This window comes from Hibiscus syriacus, unplaced genomic scaffold (genome assembly GCF_006381635.1).
Source record: "Hibiscus syriacus cultivar Baekdansim isolate YM2019G1 unplaced genomic scaffold, ASM638163v2 tig00111947_pilon, whole genome shotgun sequence".
Lineage (NCBI taxonomy): Eukaryota > Viridiplantae > Streptophyta > Magnoliopsida > Malvales > Malvaceae > Hibiscus > Hibiscus syriacus.
Window position 1 is genome coordinate 1,398,686 of NW_024063219.1, and position 19,185 is coordinate 1,417,870.

The window sequence follows — 19,185 nt, forward strand, 5'->3', positions numbered from 1 at the left end:
TTCTATATCAAACAACTCTTTGAGTTGATCTCAATCAACCCTCAGACCTTATTTACAACTCAGCCATCAACTTCTTTTCACATTCCTCTTCATCTTCTTCTTTTGTTAAGTAAGCAAAAGCTTAACCAAATTTGACTGCCTTGGAAGAGAAGGAAAGAATGGTTTTGGTGAACGAGTAGAAGCTTTGTTCCCAAGACCAAGCCCTTTGAGTTTGATCAGCAAAAACACAACTCTTTTTCTTTGACAATTATGGATTTGTATGTTTTGCTGAAAATGATCTCACCCGACTGACATGCCAATACTGCACCTATAGCATACACTTGTCCTAAACAACTTCCCATTTAAAAAAATAAAAAATAAAAAAGATTCTAAAATTTTATATAAATATATTAAAAATAAATATAAGAAAACATTGATATCATTTTAATTGACATCATAGTTTTCTCCAATTTGACCTCAGTTTGATAAGTAAAAATTCATTTGTACAATCCATAAACACTTTTATCACGTATATATTAGTCCAACATGGACATATTCTGATCTGTATATCTTCTTGCTGAGAGAATTGTTATTTTGTTAGTCATATATATGTGAGAAGAACACGCACACCCCACCAAGGGTGATGACTATTAGCAGTTTGATAAAAAGTTAAATAAGCTCTAAACGATTAGTAATTCAGCTTTTTAAATTTTTGCTTGATTAACTAAGAAGAAGAAGAGGGTTGCTTACCATTGTCTTTTTCAATAGACGGATGCTGACAAATTAAAAAACTTTATCCATTTTTTCGTTTGCTAAGCAAACGGTGTGATAGGGATGACACACACCAGTAGATATTATTAATTGGACTAAATCCAAACTTAACTAAAATTTCATATAATATTTCTCTTAAAAATCATGTAGATAAAACAATAATCATAAGGGATAAAAAATTTGATAACCTATTCCCTTCGAATTTATTCGTGGGGCATCAATCAATTCTTACAACCCATGAATTTTTATCCCATAAAAGAAAGGGTAAAAAGAATAGGGATAGTGGCGGAAATGAGAAACCTGTACACGAATGCTTTCTTTATGCTTAAATAGATTATAGTTATGATTATACTTCGATTCCTCTCATTTAATCATTCCCTAACTAGCAGTGTTTGCAACAATCTGTTCTAATGAAAGGTAAATTATAATTCTCATTGGCTTGCCCCTTGTTCTGAGCGTGGTTAAGAATTTATCCGTCTCCATAATCATGTCAACCGATTCTTGAAGCAGCGAAGTTCGCTTCAAGTTGTCCCTCGCACTCGGGCTCCTGCGTATACCATCATATGGAGCACAAATACAAAGCTCGTCGTTGCACCCAACTCATTGTTTGATTGACCGTAGTTCCCACTTACCCTCACCATCAACAAGTCGTAACTCCAAAGCATGGAACAGTATTAGAGCAGGCCGCTGGGAAAACACAATAGATAGCAAAAGGAAGACTTCAAATACAAAGGAACTAATTTTGTTGCAATGTTCGTGTTAGGAATCATGATGAGTATCATAAATGTTCTATTATCCATCGAATTTAAAAATAAATGTTCTGAAAACAACCAGTTGCATGTTTGTCGGATCAAATTACTTGCCTGTGATGATGTAATAACGGTAATACCCAAATCTTTTGCCAGTCTATAAAGTTGCTCCTCAACATCGACACTCGTGGCACTGCCATGAGAAGAATACCCAGGTAAATTAGACTGCTAGTTACCGGTTTTGAAGCAAAATATATAGGTGATTAGTCGCATACTTTGTGCATTCATCGAGGATACCAAATTTAGGTTTGTGGAAGAACAACCGTGCCTGGTAAAACAGAAAGTTCGTTATCAAAAGAACATAATTTCACCTGCGATAAATAGTAGAATATTGTTGTCCAAAAGGTGCAGAAGTTAGCTTAACTCACCATGCCTAATCTCTGCTGTTCTCCGAGTGAGAGGATGTCTTCCCAATTGAGATTAGCATCCCAACCACCTTCCTCCCGTTCCAAAAGATAATTCAGTCGAACATTGTCAAGAATGGTCTTCAGACGTGCATCAAGTATGCTGGTGGTATCTGCTGGGTTTTTACCTGGAAAAAGATGTTCACAATTTCCAAAAGCACAGAGACAACTTCAGTACATTGTGACATCAAATAAGAAATTCAAAAAACAAGGAAAGCAATGCAACTTATACAAGTAGGTTACCTTGTCCACACAACTTCAATTCTCTCAACTCTGCTTCCTCACGAGAGAGAGGATATATGATTTGATCCCTTAAAGTTCCCAAGCATGTATACGGTCGCTGAGGAACATAGAAGATGCCACCAGATGCAGTCTCTTCATCAAAATAGTGGGATGGTTTATAAAGCCTTCCACTCACTATGGGCCACAGACCTCGAAGCACTCTGAAAACAGAACTTTTTCCACTCCCATTTGGACCTTAAGAGATTAAAGGCAAGTCAGATACAAATCTCCTATCAAGGAACACAATAAAAATCCCTATACTAACCAGTAACTAGCAGGCTTTTTCCTGGGACTACATCACAGGTCAACTGCCTAGCCAAAAGCTTCTGTGCTGGAGTAATTATATCCACCTCGGAAAATGAAATAACATCTTTAGCGGGGAGAGCAGTCCTCTGAGACTGCAACAAATTATTGGCACTCAAATCCCCTGGTTAGATGACAATCTTGTTAGATTAATTTGCAAAGTGTAGGCAACTCAGTCAGTCGCAAAATAAATAAATTGAACAACAAAAGATGACTAAGAAAAGAAGTTGATCCGAGTCAGATAGATACGGAGCAGTAGCTGATCAACAAAAATATTTACGGAGGCCAAAATAGATGTGTCATAAAGAAGCAAATCCATCATGAGAAAGAATTTCTCAAGTGACATATTATGAGAAGAGGTATGTTCAATTGAAACACAACAAACATTACGAATCCCATGTTTTGGTAAGGCCCGATGTGTTATGGTTTTTTGCTGAAATGTCCTGAGGAACAATGAATGCAGTGACATACTGTAAGCAGCTTACATGCAAATGGACCCAACTATTAAATTGTTATAATTTATGAATTGCTCCCTGAAGATACCAACAGAAAACCTATACCTCCAAACATATGATATTTGTATTTTGTAAAGTTTTTTCACACTCGGAAGAATGGCAGCAACTATGAGATTTGACGAAATTCCTTTTATACCATTGTTTCAACAAAATAAATGAGATAACACATGAAAATGAAATGGAAGGGTATAAACAACCATTAGGATAGAGTAAATTAGATATATACCAGACTGAGCAGCATCAAGAAGCTCTTCAAGCTCAAAAATTCGATTGATGCTTCCTGATAGCTCCAGAAACTTTCTATGCAGTTCTAGGATGTCACCAAAAGCTAAAAAGCTTTGAGATACAACAGATGCCAGGAACCTCAATGCATGTGCCAGCTCACCTAAAAATTAGTTAAGTACTTTCAGAGGGTGGTGGAAAAACCAGAAAGTACTTCAAAGTCGAGTCAGATATCTAACCTTGTGTAGAAACCAAGGCTCGGTCCCCCTTGTGCTCTAAGGCATATAATAAGCTCAAAAACCAAGTAACATTATGTGGAAGCTGTTTTGTGACAAAATCATCAAGTATACCAAATAGCCATTTCTTCTTCAAAAGAAGCAAAGAGTGGTCAAGAAGCTCCTTAAATCTTGAGTCGACCATCTGTTAAATTTAAGAAACATATAATTAGATACAGGGGATGGAAGTTCTGGAGAAATAGTAATGTTGCATAATGCATGCTCAGCTGCAAACCATGGAAGGGGGGGGGGAATAGTAGACCATGATCCGTAAAATATTCCAGAACTCATGTCATTTCACGGTAAAACATTCTTCTATATATAAAAACAAGAGAGGGAAGGCATCAATAAAACAATATATGCCTTTGGAATGTAGGAACAATACAATAAAGAGTTTATCTTTTGGTTTCAGTCTATAATGCTAACTGTAAACTATAGTTGTGCAATATAAACATAAGGTGTATCCAAACTTCCAGCTTATAAAAAGAATCAAACTACTCCATCTAATTTTCCACAAGGAAATGTCTACATCAGTGTAAAAAAATGATGAAAACAATAGTAGGCATTCAAACGTATCAGATACAACAATGAGTTAAATATCTTACTGCTTTTTCACGAGCACCACCTCCAAAGAAAGCAACAGATTCAGCATGAGTGCGCAGTCTTTCATGCATGAACCTAATTAAAATATAGTGCAAGTTATTAGAATGATATATACAGAACAATATACATATATTCATAAAATTACACAAAAGTACCTAAGTTGATACATGTGTTTTTCATATTTATCCGTCAATGATTTAAGAACTTACAGATAATGAACAGTAAGAGTATGAGAAGGCCTAAAGTTGAAAAGTTTAACCAAGGCAAAAATTGTCAAGAGAATAAACCTAGATATAATTAATTTACTGTTAAATATAAATGTAAAAATGAGATAACAACATGACTTTCCTCTCATTTTAGATATTTTAATTGTTCTAATCAATCCACTGCATCATGTAAGCATGTTTGCTCAAAAACAAATACTCATCTTTGCAGTTTGTAAACATATCATTCTTACCTTGTATCTTCACATTTTAGCTTCCAGAGCTTCTCTTATTAAACTACCAGACCAGTTTAGAAGGGCACTTTGCACATAAATGTTCATGCAAGTATTTCCGTGTGTAAGTACGTTTAGCATTCTTAGTATTAGTAACATGGATACTAGAATTACCTAAAAGTCCCCTCAAGCTGTTGTTCTCGACTTGTCAAATCACCAAAATCAGGAGTAACAGTCCTTAGAAAACCCAGACCAAGTAACATATATGCATACAAAATGGCAACACCCCTTCTCCCAGTTAACAGTTGCATTCTCCAGGTGAACCTAAAATTTTCAGCATTGGTTAAGAATCTTTCTTAGAAGGGTAGATAAATGAGGGAGGAAAGGGGCATATGCTTTCAAAGTCGAGATTCAAGATTAGATAGGAAACCAATCATATGACCAAAATAAATCAAGACAATGTACTCACCATAAAATGTCAACAGATGGCTTTACCATTCCAGTAACCAGTCCTGACAAATCAGTTGTTAACTTCTCAAGATCATGAGTTATTCTTTGATCTGCATCAATATTTTTGCTTGACATATGAAAAACCTACAATGAGATGTGTGATGTGAATTTGCCATTGCAGAATTCTTGGTAATAGTAGAGAAAACTATAAACATAGTGCAATGTCGACCAAGTACACAGGCATCGGTGTATCTTAGCTGATCAAAGTACCTGGTAAAATGCATTATTTCGTAAGTAGTTCTTAAGCAAATTTTGGGTCAACCTAATCCTCCATCCAAGGGCCAGCCTAGCTGTCAAGTGCCTGCAAACCAAGAAAATGGCTATTTAAAAAATTATTTTTCACTGAGAAGCCATGAATCTAGATGTTGAAAAAAGCTAGGGATGAGAATGGAACTTATGCAAGAAGAGATCAATTTCGTTATTGGGGTTATACACTAGCATTAAATCATTAATATAACACAAAACCTACAGTCGTTAGGAAGATAAAACTATACATACATGTATGCCTATATTGCAGATAAGTACGTAACACAGTATTATATTAGCGTAGATTTAATACATTATTACACTGATAGATCTTTTCTCGATTTGTAACACCCTCTTTTAGTTTTCGTATTTCATATGGAGGTCAATAGTTGCTCTTTAGGAAAAATTACCTGATGGAGGGTGCAATGAAAGAAGATGCACCACTTTGAAGAACACTTATGCCAATTAAACGGATAAAGGCAGTCTTATTCTGCTCCAAAACATACTTCACAGTGGTTCCTGGGAGTTGATGGATTTAAAATAGCAATAAAATAATATCTCAGAATTTTAAATTGAATAAATAGCATAATAATAGATTTGTAATACCATTCAATGATGCAATCCGATCTGATATCCATGTTCTCGAGACAACGAGAAAAGCAACTGCAAGTAGTTGAGCCCCTTGTTTGTCAAATACCGTGGGTACCTAAAATACAATAATTTAAGGTTGCAAATAAAGAATTAAAAACCTAGTGTTGGTGGATAAAAGCAACATTTTCTCATTACTTACATTAAGGATTTTGCATGAAATTTGCTCAAATTCAAATATTGAAGATAAGTAAAATATCATCAACAAAGAAAAAAATTAATCATCCATACGCTCAAGAAATGTTATACAACAGTGTTTAAGCTACTTGTATCAGTTATGGTACGGTTATATAGGAATATTAGAGACGTGGCAATGTGGTTGACTCCGTCTTTGCTAATCATAACGGCACTTCCAGAAAACACAAGGATATAACTTTAAGCATTTGCTCTCTAGGATTTAAACTCCATACTAAAAGCCAAGTAATCAAAGATACCATTCATAGAGATTTTTTTCCAGGATCTAAAAATCCATTGAAAAATCACTTTAGGAATAAGCAAGACCAATTACATAAAGTGAGGCATAATAATCTATACTTTCGGGAAACTCATCATTGAGCTTTCCAGTAAAATTTAGAACTTCACAAGGTCAATTACCAATACCTTCTTTGAGCACAATAATGAGAAAATCGTCATCTTAAGTTACTGGGGTTAGTTTAAGAGAATAAAGAAAACTTGCCCAAAACATACCAATACTTTAAACATGGCAGCTACTCTCAATAGCAGTACTCTTGGAACCTTGTGGAGTTGAGGAACAATAGGCAATTTAGCATCGTGATTGACAGAGGGCGATACTGCTATTACCTCTGACACATATGATAGAGTCTTTGAACTTGAGAATTCAGAGTCCTAGAAAAAATCAGTCCACAGTTTGCACTGAGATAAAACAGATCCAGAAAAAAACAAAGAAACCAAGCTTCAGAAATTTTCAGACCATTTTAGCAGCAGAGAATGCCCGTTGAACTGCAATCGCATCATTTTTGCGGTGTGTCTCAGAAACTGTCAAATCAATCTCGCCTTCACTTTGTACTGAAGAATTCTCACTGCAGGTTTTGTAGAAATTCGATTAATACACCACAACTACTGATAATATATGCAATACATGCAACTTAATGCTTGGTACCTTTTGTAATGAACTTTCCATCCTCCTTCCCCATCCAAGGACAAAACAACGTCATGAAATGCAACTAGTGCTGGACGATGTGATATGGTTATGCATGATGTACCCATTGCTCTAACCTTAGCACAAAATCGTTCCTCCATATCAGTTGTCACAGCACTAGTGCACTCATCAAGAATTGCAAATTTAGGCTTATGGTAGAACAGTCTAGCCATCCCCAATCTCTGTTGCTCCCCAAGACTGAGTTCATCACCCCAATTCACCTCTTTCTCAGGTGGATAACGATCCAACAGGTAGTCAAGGTCAACCTAAAGGAACAACAAAGAGAATAATTATTTTAAAAGTAGCCCATAAAACTCAAAAAGACACAGAAAGAATCAATACACAATTAAGCAAGAGAAAACAAGAAATGTATTGTGAGATTAAACTTGTACATTTTTCAAAAGGTCCACCATTCCACTATGTGTAAGAGGTTCAACCTCCTGATCTGCGGTAAGAGGATAAATTAGCTGGTCTCGAAGGGTTCCAAAAGCTGTGTATGGTCTTTGTGGCACATAGAAGATTTCCTTATTAAGATCAGAACCAACCCCAGGTTTCACAATATGGCCAGACACCAGTGGCCACAGACCACCTAAAACACGAAAAAGGGAACTCTTTCCACTGCCATTTGGACCTTCAGCAAAGAAAAAAAACAAGAGATTTACTTTGAAACAGGATTAAGCACAGGCAGACTAATTTTCAGGAAGATAAACTTAAAGGGCATCACATACATAAACAAAGCATAGGCATGCAAAGCACATAGACGCACACACGCATGCATGCATACATACACACACAGACGCACACATGCATAAACAAAGAACACAAAGACTTTCACTTTCCACTGGAAAAGCATGAATACAAGGATATTAATAATAGGCAACAGTTAAAGGCAGGTAAGAGTGCTAAAGGGCTGTTGAGGACAAGGTGGAGAGAAAGGACTATATTCTCCATCTTCACCCCATTCTTGCTTCAGAACAGAAGCATAAATCCAGCAATCTGCCTCATCTGAGAAGAAAATGTTCACTCAAAAAGAAAAAGGAACTCTGCTCCTTTTCATGCAACCGGAATTAAACATATAGTATGTTTTTCTTTCTCCCCTACACCTGTTTCTAGTCCTCTTATTAAGCTTGCCTTATCTTTTAAGCACCTCAAAGAGCTTACGTCTTAGGAATCTTAGTAGAGAACAATGACATTAAAGAGAATCATAAATGTCAGAGAAATATGAACATTTCTCTTGCTTTTATTAAAAAGCTAAAGCTATGGACTCTAAAAAAAAGACAACTATGAATTCAATGTTGTGCACCAGTTAGTGATTTATATTCTTCTTCAAAATAAAACATGTACTGAAATATAGCTAGCAAGATGGCTATATCAAATAGAATCGTTACTGGGCTTAATATTTAAATTAAGCCACTCTTTGGTTAATATAAAAATATTAAGAACAAACTCCATCAAAAAGTCCCATCATAACAGACCAAAACTTTAAGTCAATCATCACTATGTAACAAAATCTACAACCCATTTATGGTAACTCTCATTTCCAATAAAAACTCATAAATCCTCAAAAATAATAGAAATGGATGAAAAATAGCAAAATAGAAGCATGTTGAAAACTAAAACCAGAGGAAATGGAAACATAAGGCATATCATAAGTAAAAAAATCAATCTTTTTTTAGGGAAAAAGAACCTGTAATCAAAAGATTAGATCCCGATTCAACCCTTAGAAAGAGATCCTTCACCAAAACATTTCCGGTTGGAGTGACAACCTGGACGGTTACAACCATTAGAACACAAACATTGCCAAGGCATATTAAGAATCATAAATGGTTAAATATCATCTCAAATACCTTGACGCCAGAAAACTCAACATAATTAGCTTCAGTTAAGTAATTCCTACTTCCGGCACTTTGCAGGGATGACTTATCATCATCACTTAACTCTTTCGATATCATCATTAAGTCATGAATACGATCAGCATAGCCACTGAAAGATAATAAGAGAAACAATAATAAGAATACAACTTAAGTTTTAGATTAATTAGAAATCTCTCTCTCATGTTCCTCAATCTGTCTCACTGAAGTTCAATTTTGTACCAATCAACAACTAGATTCATTACGGATTTTAGGGATGGGCCTGGTAAGATTTAAGAGGTTGCTTAGCAAGTGTTTAATATTCCTCTGTATGCTGTATCACTAACACATCTCGAAAGCCAACAGTGAACAAAGAAATACCTGAGACGATTTAGCCGTCTTGAACTTATAGAAAGGGTTCCCAGAGCCTGAAATAGTGAAATTACAACACTGGTGTGATATCTTAAATTGCTCAACATTTCTGCCCGTCCCAATGTTGAAGTATCTGGTCTAAGATGGCCAGCAAAGAAAGGCTCAATAATCAGGACAACAGCCACAGTAGCACCAAGGTACTTCAATAAGAAGTCCTGAATCATGCCAAACCACCAATGGTCATGAAGTACAACCCTCATGTGCCTAACAAGGTTCTTAAACTTCTGTTGAATATGAAATTCTTCTCTACTTTCTCCACCATAAAATGCTATACTCTCTGAATGGGTCCTTAACCTTGAATGAAGTTGTCTGTATTCTCCTTCCAACTGTTGTTCTTTGGACATTAGCTTCCCAAAGGAAGGAGAGAAGTTTCTTATTGCAGCTCCAGCTCCCAAAACATAGGCCTGAAAAGCAATGTGTTAATTTGACATTTAAACAATATGGTAATGACTACATCAGCAGAATTAAACAATATGTAATCACAATTAAACATGCCAGGAAATTATGTAAGCCAGTAACAATACAATTGAATAGGACAGAAATTACCAAAATCCAGAATATGTATTTTGGGCTAGCATAAGAGCAAAGACGCCAAGTATAAAGCAGACCGTCAGTAACTGCTGTAAGATCATCCTGTACAAGCTCACTCAACTCTGAACAGAATCTTGGAACATCACTTGCAATCTGTTGTTCAGGATTCCTAATCCGTCCATCAACGTGTGATATTTTGTAATATGCCATGTTCTGAAATCAAATATTTTGTCAGTCAATAAAAAATAAAACATAGTAATTTTAAAAAACTTATTATGTATGTAAAACTAATAGATGAGTACTTCTTACTTCATGAGAGAACAAACGAAGGTAAAGCAACGTTATTAAAAATGAAGATTGTATTAGCAATTTATATATCAGATGGAAAATCTCACTGCAGTTTAAAGCAAAAACGGATTTGGTAAAAAAAAGGCATTTGGAGGGAAGAGTAAATGACTGGCTATCAAGATTAGAACAGAATACTAAAATTTTTCATCACTCATTAGAAAATACACTCAGTTTCAGGAAAGAAAATTTCATGAGATTCTGAACTTCACATATTTTAAGTCTACTTGGATTTAAGACTTTAGCTCCACAAGGCTTTGGTTAAAGTTATTACGCATATTTTAAAAGCGATGAAAAATACCAGATAAAAAAAATATAAGACAATTCAATATTAAACAAAAACACGTAATCCACCTGCAGTGGTAGAGATGTGCAAACATGATAGTTCACTTATGCAGGCACATATGAACACTAAAGCTGTATTAATGAAATCAGATGGGAAAGAGGCCTGATCGAACCAGATTAAAAATGAATGATAAAAACCATAAAAAGAATTAACCCAACATCAAAGGCATAAAACTACCTCAAAATAGTGTGAATGGATGAGTTTCGTCAGTATTTTTCTGAACCTCAAACTTAGGGTACCCGTTATGTATTTTGAAGTTGAATGAATGATCGACAGAAGAAAGCACAATAAAATGTTTTCGGAAATTAGCCGGAAAAATGATGGTACACGCTGAAGAAAAGCAGCACGGAATAGGTATCCCTGAACTTTTGCTAATCTATTGCTCAAAGCAGTTCTCAGCACCTGCAAAAAGGTAATAGATGTTACTTAAAAAGAGCGCAAACCCACCACTAGAGTTCAAGCTACAAAAGCATCTGTGTCACATCCAAGTACAAGTAAATTAAATTTCCATCACCCTTTTTAATATTTTCTGTGCTAATTGCTATATCTGATGCATGTCACATAAGATGTTCAAGCTAAAATCACAGGCATGCATGCACCTGTCTGTGCAAATGCTTACATAATGAAGGTATATAGAAAAAGTTCTTTGCCTTAACCAATTTCCTTCTCATGTGCCTTGGCTTATCTTTGTTTCTATTTGTGTAGTAAATATAGCAAGTAAATATAAACTTAATCATAGAGTCATTTGATTCTCTACGCTCATTTTATTCTATAGCTTGTGTAATATGCTGTGTACTGCTTAAGACAATAATGTTACTAGGGAACTAGCATAGTCACTAGAAGATAAGAGCTTACTGGTTTGTACTGTTTGTAGACAAAGTTAATCCTCATGGCTCACTTCAACCTGCCCTTTATTGTTATAAGGTCTGCTCAAACACCAAAGATTCTAGTAGTTTCTCGCCAGTGGTTAAACCTATACAGTTTCTCTCTTATTTCTACAGTGATAGACCATTATATCAGTCAAATGTCAAAGAAGTGCTTCCTAGCGATTTGCTACAAAACCCATATTACAACCAATAACCCCTCTGGTAAAAATGCTCCAGGACGTGCCATATTATATAGCAATAGTAGTGAGTGTTTCTCAGGTGCAAATCTATGAGATTATAAAATTGATAGAAGATATATCACAACTTATTGTTTTTGGTTGAAGGCAATTTGCCATCATGGAAGAGTAAGAAGCAAAATGGTGAATCCTTGTTTATTGGAAAATTAGGTGGTTTTTGGTTGGCATGAATCCCTTGGAATTAGGAGGAATTGGAATCCAATTCCACTACTTTCCCATGTTTGGTTCAAGTTTTCCAAGGGAATTGGAATCCTTCATAGCTTCAACTTTCCATCAAATGATGGAAAGTGAATTCTATCCAAAAATGGATGGAATTCAATTCCCTTATTGGAAGGAATTGAAATTTGACCATACTACCCTCATCAATTTTTTGATAACTTATTCATATATTGAATAAAAATATTTTTTTTTATTATTTCGGGTCAGGTCGGATCAGGTCGGGTGAAACTTTATTTTGGACGGGTCAGGTCGGTTTTTTAAGTGTGATATTCGGGTCGGGTCGAGTTCGGGTTTAGGGTGAAAAAAACCCAACCCGAAAATATATATAATTTTACTTTAAATATTTAGGAATAATTACAATAATACTCCTCTATATATAATTTTTTTCAATTAAGCCATTGTTTTTATTGAATAAAAATAATTTTTTTATTATTTCGAGTCGGGTCGGGTGAAACTTTATTTTGTTTGGGTCGATCGGGTTTTTTAAGTGTGATTTTCAGGTCGGGTCGGATTCGGGTTTAGGGTGAAAAAACCGGACCGGACCCGAAAAAATATATAATTTTACCTTATATACTTAGGAATAATTACAATAATACCCCTCTATATATAATTTTTTTTTCAATTAAGTCAATGTTTTTATTGAATAAAAATGATTTTTATAATTTATTGAAATGAATAATCAATCAATAAAATGAAAATTTAATATTTTTTAATTTTTTATAATATATTACTACATGTAAGTTGTAAAACAAACTAAAATAAAACAAAAAAACTAGAAGGGCAATTCTGTTATTTTACATTACTGAAATCAAATTCATCTGACATGTCTGCGAACCAAACAGAATATGGAATTAGATTCCAATTCCATTTCCTGCCAACCAAACAGAATATGGAATTGGATTCCAATTCCTGACATATTCCAATTCCTTCACAGATTCCAATTCCCTCAGAAACATTCCAGCGAACCAAACGCCACCTTAGAGAATAGAGCCACGGCACAAGCTACATGTGAGCTTATGTGGACATGTCGATTGCTAAGGGACTTCAGTCTTGGTAATTCAAACCTATAAAATTGTGGTGCGACAACCAAGCTGCTCTACATATTGCAAAATTTATTGCCCCTGTCTAGCATAAATATCGATTTGAGCCAATCCCTTTTGTTATATGTGCACATAACACCCAGTCAAGTGACATCTCTACACTAAAGATTCAACATCGAGAAAATGCTAAATAACCCCAATCTTTGCAAGCCTAATACTCATTAAATTTTCAAGTTTCCTATCTTAATAAAGTTTGTGGCTTGAAATGTGACGTGGCAAATAAAATATAAAGGACAAAAAATTCATAAAGTAAGCAAAATATTAAGCCCTTGTATGTTGGAAATACACAATATAAAAGGCTTACCACCATGCCGACCAATGCCAACAGATCTCTTGCACCCATTTGGCCCATCTTTGATAGAAGAATTGCTGCTAAAACCTGAAGGGACTTCAATCCGCCTTTCTTTTTAAGAACATTATCTGAATTTTCTCTGTTTCCTCGGACCCCATTGGAATGACTACATGAATTAGCTGTTTTATTGCTAAACCTTGATTTTAGATAAGCAGCAGTTCCACTGGCAACCGCAATACCAGAAGCAAGCAGTAGCGCTTTCCTGTGAAAACATTAAAAAAAAAGAGAGAGTAAAATACTAGACAGCCACATGAGGAGGAGAGAAGACAAAGGTTATGTGACTTAAGCACTGTAACATGAATACCACAGCATGAACATCCAACATGGTATGTTCTAATAATAAGATGATAAGTTCTCCAACATCTTCTTCTACGAAAGGATATCCCCAACCAGTAGGGATTCTCTAAACTAAAAATTTCCCAGATGTCTTCTTTTGTCCCAAAACACTTAAAATAAGTTTGTTCCAAATAGTTAGCTGATTTAAAAAATTTAAGAGACAATCATAGTTAACATTTTTCTTTTGGACTAAAGTAATTGAGACAGAGACCAAAATGATAAAGGGAATGTGCGATTACATCCTAGTCCCATAGAAAATCATTTATCCTTTGAAGAAAAGGGTAACCACGGGTGGGGAAAGCCTCGAGGTTATTCATGATTAACCTGACAATACAGACATTTACTGAAGACCAGTTCCTATATATCTATATCAGTCACCACCCCATACAATCAAAAATTATAAGTTTCTTTCTCTTATATTATTATCCATAAAAAAATTGAATTTTTTATAAAAATTAAAGAAACAACTTGCAAGGTTTTCCTAATTGATAGAGTGTGTCTTTATACAATGACTGTTCCCAAGATAAAGACAGAGTAAAAAACATGGAACCTGAAAAATGACCATGTGTCACATTATTCTTTCAACAATTTTAAAGCTTCTGACATTTGTAAAGTGTAGGCCATCAACCCATGAGGTCACTCACTTTCAGTATATACTAAGAAACCCCAAACAAACAGAAAAACTGAACACTTTTTTTCTATGTTGTTCACATTCATCGAGAAGTAGGTATTAAGAAAGTAAAGAGGAAAGAGAAAAATACAAAGTAATATTTTCCCTAAAAGAAACATAAAATATTAGCATCATCATTAACAGACCAGTTCAAGGAAAGCACCAACTCTTATAATGTGTACGAACAATAAATTCACTCAATCACAATATAGAAGAGTCAAAATAACTATTTAAACTGAATACAACCAAAAAATACATAAATACCTCCTAGAAGCCATAAGATTTTGGCCATGCTCAGTTAACTGCAACAATTGAAGAGAAAGCATTGTTGAAGGAGGAACTCAGCAAGGTAGCAAAGAAAGGCCACCCACCAAAGATGGAAGATTCTGAAATGCATTAACAACAATTGTTAAATAACAATGCTTCAACTTTGGCTTTTCCGACTAATACGAACAACATTGGGAACCAATAAATTGAAAGAGGGTCGACAAGAGTAGTATTTATTACCCTTTCAAGAAAAAATGAAGAAACTTCACTAGAAACGTATATATCTATGGTTTTAGAAGACACATGTATACTCCTATAATGTGATTTGTTGTAAATGACAAAAAATAGGATACCAGAGTACATATGAAAATAAAATCTAGGAAGGACACTTCAAATTAGAGAAATTTTATGCGGCAATTTCTTATTATTGACTAAAACATCACAAATCTATCCTGTAATTCCCCAAAAGAAAAGATCTCCAAAATTAGAGAAGGTTTAGGCAACAATTTCTTATAATTGGCTAAAACATCTCAAATCTTCCCCACCATTCCCGAAAAGAAAAGATATCCAAAATTTTACAGCCAATGCGCAACAAGTTGGAACTAAATTAGCAGGGTAGTTGCAATACCATCTAATGCAATTAGCAGCATAGTGAAAGATAATGCTCTGGAGAAGGAAAAACGATTTTAACAAATTCATAGTATAAGGAACATAAGATGATTCTCCAAAAGTCACAACCTGTTGATTAACAAGATAAGGCAAATATTTATGTAGAAAAAGGACAAAAAATCATTCTTACAACTGTTGTTTTGAGCTCTCACAAATTCTAATTTGAAAGCCAATGGTGTTAACCAATAACCATGCTCCACCAAAAGTAAATGTTGGAAAGAGATTATACTTCAATTTTTGTAATATGAAAACTTCTACGCACTTCTTATAAAATATTTCTCAACAGATAATCAAGCATAACATTTATGCGAGACATATTATTTAAGCACCACCAGCATAACAATGACAATAATGGAGTGTGTAATAAAAATTATTAGAAAAAGCAACTGCAAAAAAAAAAAAAATCATAACCCAAGAGTACTGTTGAAGTTCAGTAAAATGTTCTTTGGTGGATAAGATAACACTAAGAGCTTATCTTAACAAAAGTATAAACCAATGATGTTTTCAGGAACTAGTTTTATTTTATCCGGATCTATCATTAATGAGTGATCAGAAATTGGGAAGAACAAAAGGTGAAACAATCCAATCAATCTTTTTTTCTTTTTTAGCAAGTTCCATTGAAATCAAATCATTACAGTATCCAGCCAAATTACAGAATCCAAACACCTTAAGTTGTTCAAGATGATAAACAAATGTAGTCACACTGATAAAAACTATTGCATATTCCCTACTTCACGAGAATAGGAAGTAGGCAATAAAATAACCATGAAAAAGGAAAAATTACATTTTTTTTAAAGCTATGCAAATTGATAGAGAAAAAGATGCAGCTGAAGTTTCTAGCATATTTAAATCACTTGTACAAGTTGACATACTAGGAGAGATGAAGACCAAAAAAGAGTCACGGAGGAAAACATATTGTCACTGGTTTAGTAATTAGTACTTTAGTTTGAACCCTTCTTAATCAATAATAAACTCCATTGCTTGAATAAAAAATAAAATAAAAAATGCACATTCTTCATCTGAAAATGTGAACAAATATCTGAGCAACCCACCTCTTCTTCATTAAACAATTTGTTAAATTACTTTTGTGCTCGTTGTCCACCATTCAACAAACCTGAATTTCTAATACTTAATTGCCACACTATAACATAGGGGCATTGAACCCTCTGCTGCAAACCAGACAAACTGGTTTCAAACACAAATACCGCATAAAATTCACCATTCCTAACCACAAGATTTACCAAATCAGACACAACTATAGTAGCCAGAACTAAAGCTGAGTCAATGTTGTTCAATTTAACACCAACAGTAGCCAGAACTAAAGGTGAGTCAATGTTGTTCAATTTAACACCAATAGTAGCCAGAACATTTACAATCTATACATATAATAACCCTACACGGTTACAATTCACTACTTTCCCGAAATTAAACCGAGAAGAGCTAAAGTCTCACTGTAGCATCAAATTTTACAACTTCAACGATCCTGACCTAAATTTTCAGAGCTACACTTAGTTCAACTTTCCATAATTTGATCTAATACCTTACCATAACAGCCATATTTTCTTTAAATAGTACCACAGCCTTTTTTCTATTCTTTTATGAAATTATTTCCTAAAAACATGACAATCTTATGCTCCAAGAACTAACCAAAACCGCAGATTCAAAAACAAGAAGAAAAAGAAAATTTAACTATAATCCAAAAAGAAAAGAAACAAAACTAGAGAGTAGCTGTTGAAGAATACCTGAGCAGCTGCAGCTGCAGCAGCAGAAGCCTCTCACAACCGCATCAAAATAATAGAAACCGCTTTAATCTTTGCAATCCTCATCTCTCCTCACCTCTATCAATTGTTCCCGGTAGTCGGTAACTAAAATTTCCAACGAATTTTTCTCAAAATATTAACAATAAAATCGCCAAGCGCTCCAATCATTCAAACCTTGGATTATTATGAAAATATTTGGTAAATCGAAGACGAACGCGATGAACAAAATTCCAAGGAAAGAGGGGGAGAGAGAGACTGGCAGATGATATGTGATAGATGATGACGAGTCTTTCACGGCGCCTTGTTTATATTATAAGTTTTTTAATATGTACTTCAAACTTTTGAAAGAGAAAAAATTCTGTAAATACAAATTTCCTTTCCTTTTCAATTTTTTTTTAATCTTAACTTACTTGAACTAGACCTGTATACGAGCCGAGTCGAGCTCAGGTGTTATTGAGCTCGTCTCGAACTTAAAAAGTTTAAAATTAGACTCGACTCAAAAATTCACGAATTAAAAATTATCAAACTCAATTTAAACTCGAAATATAATATTAAAACTCGTTCGAACTCGAAAAAAACTCAAACTTAACAAAATTTCAGGAGCTCAATTGAAGCTAAAGTCTCGAGCTCGATTGAAGCTCAATTTTGAGTTCGATTCAAACTCGAACTCAATTCAAGCTTGAACTCGAACTCGAATATGAACCTACAAAAATCTTATATTACATTTAAAAATATATTTTTTAAAATTTATAATTATCAATAATGTATTTTTAATATATTTTTAATAATGTAATTTTAAAAAATCTAAAATTATAATACAACATTTTTTCGAGTTGCTCGCGAGCTTTTCGAATCAAGTATTAAGTAACTCGTTAAGAATTCGAGTTCGAGTCGAGTTCAGTCGATTCGAGTGTTTATCGAGTTTTGACCGAGTCAATATCGAATAGTTCGCAATATGTCTCATCTCATTTACATCCCTAACTTAACAAACTGGTTATTCAATCTTTTACATCCTATTTTTATTATTTAAAAATGTATTTTACTTTTAATATATTGTTTTTTTATCAATATACGTTTTAATAAATTTCCCCCCAAAATTGGCCGAAGAAATGACAACATAAAAGTCGTGTTTTATATTTTTTTTAATTTCAATTCTATGTCCGAATAAGTTTGAAATTAAATAAAGACCATTATTTTCTGTAAAGTTACCATTTGCAGTTGACAATGACTTCTTGTTTTAGCTTTAGAGGTCTAATCTAAATTTAATTGTATTTTTAAAGTTATGGTGTTGGATCTGTAATAAGAAATTAAGACTTTAAATCTTATTATATCAATTTCGAATTTTATCATATTTAAATATTATATAGGAAAATTGTGTTTCAAATTAAAATTTTATTACGATTTAAGTTGCATCGTTGTACTGATTAATTATTCACATAGTTATATAAGTATATATATTAATTTTAATTATGTATATTTATAATTTTAAAAAATAATTAACAATTATTTGGGATATAATTAAATCATACCAATCTATATTAAGCTTATATCAAAACAAACACCTAAAGTATTTAAGTATTTAAAAATATTTTTTATCAAAGTAAATATATAAATTTATTTTTTTGGTTAAATTAAATACTTACAATTTTTTAATAAAAATGAAAACTCAAAATATTCAATCTTTTCTTATCTAAGTATGTAAAATATTCTTTAAATAATATCATGTGTCAATTTTTTAGAACTTCGATGAAAAAGATTGAATATTTTATGTACCGATTTTGATCAATAAGATAAGTCTAGGTACAAATTTTGATTAAAAACACTTTAAATATTTAGATGAAAAAATAACATACTTTAATTACTTATTTGTAATATAAACCAACATAATATGCACTTAGAATTTAATAAAAAAATTAGTTTATTTGATATTAAAAATTCCGAATTTCATAACATTTTTTCGTATTTCATGAATCGAGCATAGGGATGGCAACGAGCCGGGTATTAGTCCTCCCGTCCTCGTCTC

The 19,185-nt window shown here is 33.7% G+C and overlaps 1 protein-coding gene across 1 annotated transcript; it reads right to left on the minus strand.

Annotated features, from left to right (window-relative positions):
• Positions 1-1,038: 1,038 nt before the first annotated feature.
• Positions 1,039-17,427, minus strand: LOC120173381 (ABC transporter D family member 1-like). The gene is made up of 26 exons (XM_039180572.1): positions 17,145-17,427; positions 14,731-14,852; positions 13,413-13,662; positions 10,844-11,068; positions 9,991-10,188; positions 9,394-9,848; positions 9,010-9,145; positions 8,850-8,928; positions 7,555-7,793; positions 7,124-7,428; positions 6,935-7,043; positions 6,691-6,849; positions 5,962-6,061; positions 5,766-5,874; positions 5,320-5,410; positions 5,069-5,193; positions 4,774-4,923; positions 4,166-4,238; positions 3,525-3,705; positions 3,290-3,448; positions 2,511-2,672; positions 2,207-2,440; positions 1,928-2,091; positions 1,775-1,827; positions 1,614-1,692; positions 1,039-1,437 (listed from the first exon to the last, which is right to left on the minus strand). Exons 2-26 carry the CDS (start codon positions 14,790-14,792, stop codon positions 1,351-1,353), a joined length of 3,984 nt encoding a protein of 1,327 aa, XP_039036503.1. The 5' UTR covers positions 14,793-14,852; positions 17,145-17,427; the 3' UTR covers positions 1,039-1,350.
• Between the last annotated feature and the right edge of the window lie 1,758 nt (positions 17,428-19,185).

Bases quoted from the DNA above. Each gene is read 5' to 3' on its own strand.
- LOC120173381 (XM_039180572.1), bottom strand. From the start codon at position 14,792: ATGCTTTCTCTTCAATTGTTGCAGTTAACTGAGCATGGCCAAAATCTT. The intron at 8,929-9,009 runs GTATTTGAGATG...GTAACCGTCCAG, and splicing joins TTGAGTTTTCTGGCGTCAAG to GTTGTCACTCCAACCGGAAA. The intron at 1,438-1,613 runs GCAAGTAATTTG...GTGTTTTCCCAG, and splicing joins CCGTTATTACATCATCACAG to CGGCCTGCTCTAATACTGTT.